The sequence below is a fragment of the Theobroma cacao genome, chromosome 2, assembly GCF_000208745.1.
Source record: "Theobroma cacao cultivar B97-61/B2 chromosome 2, Criollo_cocoa_genome_V2, whole genome shotgun sequence".
In the NCBI taxonomy this organism is placed as follows: Eukaryota; Viridiplantae; Streptophyta; class Magnoliopsida; order Malvales; family Malvaceae; genus Theobroma; species Theobroma cacao.
The window spans coordinates 24,803,040-24,809,710 of NC_030851.1; the positions used below are offsets into that span (position 1 = coordinate 24,803,040).

The 6,671-nt window shown below is 32.5% G+C and overlaps 1 protein-coding gene across 1 annotated transcript; it reads right to left on the minus strand.

Moving 5' to 3' along the window:
- Window positions 961–5,797, minus strand: LOC18609176 (nicotinamide adenine dinucleotide transporter 2, mitochondrial). The gene is made up of 9 exons (XM_007044186.2): window positions 5,307–5,797; window positions 4,990–5,085; window positions 4,346–4,452; window positions 4,175–4,223; window positions 3,951–4,063; window positions 2,267–2,361; window positions 2,044–2,132; window positions 1,671–1,765; window positions 961–1,526 (listed from the first exon to the last, which is right to left on the minus strand). Exons 1-9 carry the CDS (start codon window positions 5,395–5,397, stop codon window positions 1,164–1,166), a joined length of 1,098 nt encoding a protein of 365 aa, XP_007044248.2. The 5' UTR covers window positions 5,398–5,797; the 3' UTR covers window positions 961–1,163.

A 6,671-nucleotide genomic window follows, 5' to 3' on the forward strand; every position in this document is an offset into this window, starting at 1 on the left:
TGTTTTTACTTTAAATCACATACTGACCTAAACTGTAATTACTCTCTCATATTTTTTTTCAAGATATTTAAATTAAAAAGTATTTATCTAATATTTTGATTACATGATAAACATAATAAGGACTAATTATATGGAAATTATATTAAAATTTTGATTAATTAAATATAATCAAAAATTTATTCCTTAATTGCAAACTTTATTTGATGTTTAATTAATTACAACAATTTAAACAAAACGAGATACCTTAGTTTAGTTGCACTTGAGCATTAGATTTATTAATTAGTGCATAATTTTTTTATTCGCACTTGATTTATCGATTGGTACATGATCTTTTTACTTAAAAAGTAAGGTTCTTTCTCCAAATACCAAAAAAAAAAAAACACATTAGTTTAGTTGGTAGAGTGCTTGGTTTTGTTTTTTATTTTTTTTTAAAAAAAAGGATTCAAATCCATACTCTTTAAGTGAGATCATGCAATAATCAATGAGTTAAATGTTTGGATGTCAAAAAATATTCACTTTGGTTTTGATTTTTAATTAAGTGGTTTTGGGTATAATTCCCATAATTTATGCTTTTTAATTAGTCATTTATAGGTGAATTAATTCAGTTACTCGAAAAAAATTTTAAAATCAAAATCAACCAAATTAATCAAGCTCATTAATCAAATTAACCAAACCATTTTCACTGAAAATTTTTGATTAATTCAGTTTTAACCAAAAAATTACTCCCCTCTACCTAATATTACAACATAAATATAGTACTTGAACCATTTTGTATGAGTTTTAAGTTTTCAAGACAATTAATCATCCCAATTTAACACGATTTAAGAGCTCTTAAATTCGAGTTTTGGAAAACTTATACCCTTTTTATATTCCATGGTCAATCCTTCTCCAGATTGCACCTTTCTTATTAACTTGTCGTCTAAACCCATTAATCAATCATCGAACAAGAATGGAAACAAGTTAACAGGATCAAAATCGTTGGTTTATTCCCCAACAAGTCAAGTACAATTTGCACTAACAAATAAAGCAATAAAAAATTACACTTTTATTCACTTTTAACATTTGACTAACACACTTTCATATTTTTCTTATTAGGGAAAATTTCCTCTAACAAAATGGTAGAAAGATTAAAAAAAAAAACCAACAGTCAGATTTGTCAGTTGTTATTTGTTTCCTAGAGGGATTGAAGGTGTTATCTTATTTGAGTGTGTTTGTGATTGTTTGTTTTCTTCCATATTTCCCCTAGTATCTGGCTGGGACTTCACCTGGCCATCAGGTTTAGGGTGAGCCTCCGAATTCTTTGCATCTGGAGGTAAAACCTGGTCCAGAAATCGGTGAATCATCTCGTAACTGGTAAATGTGATGACAGCTGATGGTGTCGTTCTCAGTAGATTCGTTGCACAGCCACGGTAAAAGCCAGGAAGACCTTCCTTCTGGAACACCTTCCTGATGCAATCAACCACCCCTGCATAATGGACCTCGGAATTTCTGACCTGCCCTTGCTCTTGAAGCCTTGATCGAATGACCTGTTGATATGAAATTGGAATGTAAGATAAATTTATGAAGAAAAATAAGCATGTACTGTATTCGATCCATGAACAAGAGAGTTTCTGCAATGATGGTGTCTCCGTTGCAGTTGAGTAAATAGAGCAAGTCCAACCAAAGCATACCTCATGTGGGTAAGTCATAATAGAGGCAAGCACTTTCGATATTGCAGAGGCAATTGCAACGTCAGCAGGACTTAGATGGTCAACAGTTGTATTTTCTGACCAAAAAGGAAAAGATAAATTTTTACAATCAGAAACAAATATTCCTTTTGGTTCATTTTTCTTTTTGCTTTTTACTATTTGTCTTTGATATTCTATTCATTTTCTATTTTTTGCTTTTTTTTCTTTCTACTATTAAAATAGAAAAAGAAAAAAAACCAAAAAACAACAAACAGAAGTATCAACCAAACGGATGCTAAATTGTACAATAGAGGATTCAGAGAATCTTATTTCTACAACCTGGAAATCACATAATGAGATAATATTGATCATTTACCCTTTTTTGCCATATAGGATTTGATCTTTTCATATGCTGGAAACTGAATAGCAACATGACTAATCCCAGCCAAAGAAGGCAAAACTCCACTGTTTCCAACAATGGAAATAAAATTAGGACACCAACAGTTAAATAGAAAACAAAAAGTAAATCTGTTTTCAGATTACAATTGAAGCAATTATCCTGCAAATTATTCCAAGCAGAGTAGAACTCAACCACTGACCTATACAACCCTCGCAAGCCTTCCTCATGCACAATCCTTCGTAAAGCAGAAAGTACACCTGTATAGGGAACCACACCGGTCCTCATTCCCTGTGTCTAAACAACGAGCAAAAAGAATAACAATGAATGCATAAAGAATAACCATATTGATATATCCACAATGATAAGCATGATAGTTTATAATATCAAAATATTGCATGACTATATGCGAGATATTGAATCCAACATTCCAATTTTGAATCAGGAAATTCATCCTTGCAGGCAAGACAATGAAAAATTGAAATATTAATGTGTCTGCATCGCTTACAAATCATTCTAAAACCAAGTGAGTCAGATTTTTGCTGTATCTTACTCCTTATTCATTTCCCCCCCTTCATTGAGCCCACTAGGGGTGAGGGGGAGGAGGGTGGGGCAGGGGGATTTTGTAAGTTTTAAAGCATCAAAGGCAGCTTCAACAAGTCAGTGGCAGTATCACATGAAGGTAAGCAACAAATCTACATCTTGCTATCATTTATCAGGCAATAAATTTAATTGAAAAATTAACGGGGGAAATTGATGCCAAGAGGGAAAGAAAGGTAAAATTATGATGCCCAACACTCTGTGACAAGTATTAAACACTGAACCCTTTTGCAAACATGCTTTCCATGCAGATGTCAGCAAAGTATATGAAATTTAACTGACAAGAATTTAGCACTGGTTGTATCTAATGAACTATAGCCAAACTCTGAACTCTCAGGGACTACTGCAAATTTCTAAAGTTGGGGTACTACCATGCCAATTCCAATAGGCCTAGTGCAAGTTGTGTTTCTTCCAACATGCACTGTCAAGGGCACCCAGTCACAATTTATATAAGAACTTCCAAAATTCTTGGACAAGGATTACTACTTTGAAAGAAGAAGAAAACTTCCAATGATTATTGAAAGCAGTCAACATCCGTACAATTTGTCATAATATATCCTTCAATAATATCAATTTAAGGAGGTGCAGCAAAGCAACAGATAATATATTATATGTCCTTGGAAGTGACTATTACATTAAAATAATCACATAGTAGAGAATTTCTGATTATAATAAAAGAAGGTAAAGTCTCGCTGTCCCAACTCACAAAGAAATGGGAAAGCCCAATCAATGCTCACTCATTTATAAATGTTAGAAAAATAATTACTTTTCCAGTTTTATCGGAGGTAAAATCTATACTAGGGAAAAAAATTCAGAGTAGGCCTTACTCAACATTGAAACTTCAAAGGAAGTTAAATGTTCTGATACAAATTCAGAACAACTGATCACTCTCATCCACTTGCCAGAAAAGGCTTACTTTTATGGTTCAAAATATATGCCAGCTTGGCCCCATGCTTCTGTCAAAGCATTGATAAGGAGTTTGATCCTCCAAACACCCAGTCATAAACCTTGGTTTGGGTACTTCCAGAAGACTGCAACGTAGAGAAGCATATTCTGTTGCAACAAGAGAATGTACTCCAATAACCAAAACTTAGTAACTACAGCTACTTAACTCTGAATTCTAAGTGTATGTGTGCATCAAAATCAAGGTTATGTCACTACTTATAATTACATTTTAGAAACAAATGATAATGATTTAAGCAAAGAAAAAAAAAACAAAATATGAGACAACCACTGATACATTTTACAAGAAACATTACATCCTGACACATAAACAACAAACTTACTTGGAGTCTCGTCTTTACAACCCATAAAGGGTTCGTTGTGATGGCTGTGGCAGCCCCAGCACCAGCAGCAGCGACCATGTTTGCCCCAATTGTGAGTTGCCCACCATTATCCTCTGCAAATCAAAGTGTATATTTTTTAATAGAAATCAAAACAAGTGAAGCTGGATTGGCAGAACACATGTCAAGTAAGAACTCTTAAGAAAATCACAAGAAAAAGAACCAACCATGTGAAGTGAGTAGGCCTTTTAGTTGCTCATAAAGTGTAAAATACACCTACATATGAAATGACAGTTTCTGTTACTTAGCAGAAAATCAAAATTACATCAAATGGCGCATTGCATTATTTCAACAAGTAGCTTCCAATTAATTGCTTTAAGCATAAAAAGGTTGCTTACAGCCCAGTTTGGAAGTAAAGCAAGTATTGTTGGTGAAAGTCCACGATATAACCCCTTCAAACCGTCATTTTTTATTATATGCTGTAAACTTGTTATAATGACACTACCTGAGAATAGACAAAAAAGAAGGGGAAGAAGCCGTTCATCAGCAATGATAGCAGTAAACACAATCCATCATTAACTCAAGCACAAGCTAATTTACCTAATATTTGAGATACATCTTCAGAATGTTAAACATCTAATCCAAACTATATCCATCTACCATTTTTCTTACAATCTTGTAGCAGTTCATATGACCAAAATCTATCAGAGCCACGAATTCAGCAATTGACAAAAAATTATTCCTAATGTAGAATTTGAGATACATTGTACTCCATATAACAAAAATTTGCAAACGAGTCAAAATTCAGGTATGGAGCAACCCAACAAAGCAAGAATTCTTGCATTCCAAAGAAGATCCTAAGCAGACACTTACATGAAAAAAATCTGAATTGACAGACTAACATCAACCCTCTATCTCAATTACTGTCTCAGCTTATCCAATAATCCAGTGTTATAGAAGTGAACAAATTCAAGCCAAGTACTTCTGCTAAACCATGCACCGCAAATAAAAATTAGTTTCAAAAGCAGAGAATCTACAATACCTCTGGCACCAGATTGTGAAGCTTCAGGGAGGCCATGTACCTGTAACCTTGTTTTGATTACATCCAAAGGGCACACAAAAGTGGCTGCAATTGCGCCTAAAATGTCCAACCAAAAATGGTGAACAAATCAAAAACTCATTCAAATTAAAAGTAACACCAATATTTTCAACTCACTTTCCTAACCATACAAACCCTCATTTCATCACATAAAATATCCACAAAATTTCTTCCTTTTTTTTTTTTCTTTTTTGCAATAACTGACTAAACAAAGGAAACCCTAAAAGAATGAATCAAAAGAGCAATTAAGTAAAGCTAACCTGCAGTTGCACCTGCACCCCCGCGGCAGATAAATTCTCTGATGCTTAAGCTCTGAGGATGAGAAGATTGCCCACCTCCCCCACTACCCATCTTCAAACCCTTTAAAAATGTCTACAAACAACTCAAGAACATATAAGCAAAAAGACCCATCAAAGATCTATATATATAGCCTCTGCCTGTCACATTGAAACACTGTCTCTTTATGGAAAAAAAATAGTTGCGGGTTTTAGCATGTTTGAAGGGGTAAGAGCGTGTTGAACACTTAGCAGTTTTAGTTTTTGTTGAACGAAAATTGAAGCTGAAGACCCACTTTCCGTTTTTGCTATTGGGTGGTTTAAGCACGTTAATGGGAAAGTGCAAGTAAGTTCTGGGCTATCTATGATGATTTTATTCACATTGGTTGTTGTGTTTGTAAAATAGAAGAAGTTGCAGAGAAACGTTTTTGCTTTACTTTTCTTTTCTTTTGTGTTGGTCGGGAAGCTGATGTTGTCAATTGTCAAATCAAATTTTGAGTTGTCCATGATTGATAAAGTTGTCTCAGAAATTAACCCTGTTTGTTCCGGTCATTGTCCTTTGCCGAGCTTTTTAAAATTAGTTTAAAAAAATGATTCTTTTTCCTGTATTCTGGTTAAGTGTTTTTTTTTTGTTTTTTTATATTTTGATTTTAATTGATTATCATTAGTTTAATCAAACTTGAAAGTTTATTTAAGTTCAAAACTCAAAATAAAAATTTGTAAATATATAAATAAATAGTACTATATTTTATTTATAAGTTATATGATATTTAAAAAACTATGCTTGAGTCAAGTTATTAAATACTTTGCTTTTCAAAAAACAAAAAGTTATTAAATACTTCATCTAGGCTTTGATATTACTCAAGCGTTTTGACCTCTTGCCATAAATTCCTTATTAAATGAGTCGAGTTGAGTGTTCATTGAATTTTACATCATTCATGATCATTGATCGGATAATTATAAGTTTATAATAATGAAAAAGATTTACTAATAAGCACTATAGAGATATTCTTTCTTTAAAATTAGTTAAAAAATATTAAATATAAAATTAGTTAATTTATTTAATTGACTTCAAATTATTTTAACCGAACTGATTTGATTTAACTAACTTAATCGACTTCCCTAATCGATTTAACTGAATTAACTTACTTGAATTAACTAAATTTTATTAATTAATTCGATTAACTCAATTTTTATCAACTTTTGCTCATAATTACTAACATTCTCGTGAAGCATTTTATTAATATATTTTCAAAATGAAAAGTTATCTCTTTTCATATAAAAAGTCGTGATTATTGTAATGGCACTTCGATTGAAAGGTTATATATTTTCATATGTAAAGTTGTCTCT

Bases quoted from the DNA above. Each gene is read 5' to 3' on its own strand.
- LOC18609176 (XM_007044186.2), bottom strand. From the start codon at position 5,397: ATGGGTAGTGGGGGAGGTGGGCAATCTTCTCATCCTCAGAGCTTAAGC. The intron at 4,224-4,345 runs GTAAGCAACCTT...TTTCATATGTAG, and splicing joins CTTTACTTCCAAACTGGGCT to GTGTATTTTACACTTTATGA. The intron at 1,527-1,670 runs GTATGCTTTGGT...TCATATCAACAG, and splicing joins TTATGACTTACCCACATGAG to GTCATTCGATCAAGGCTTCA.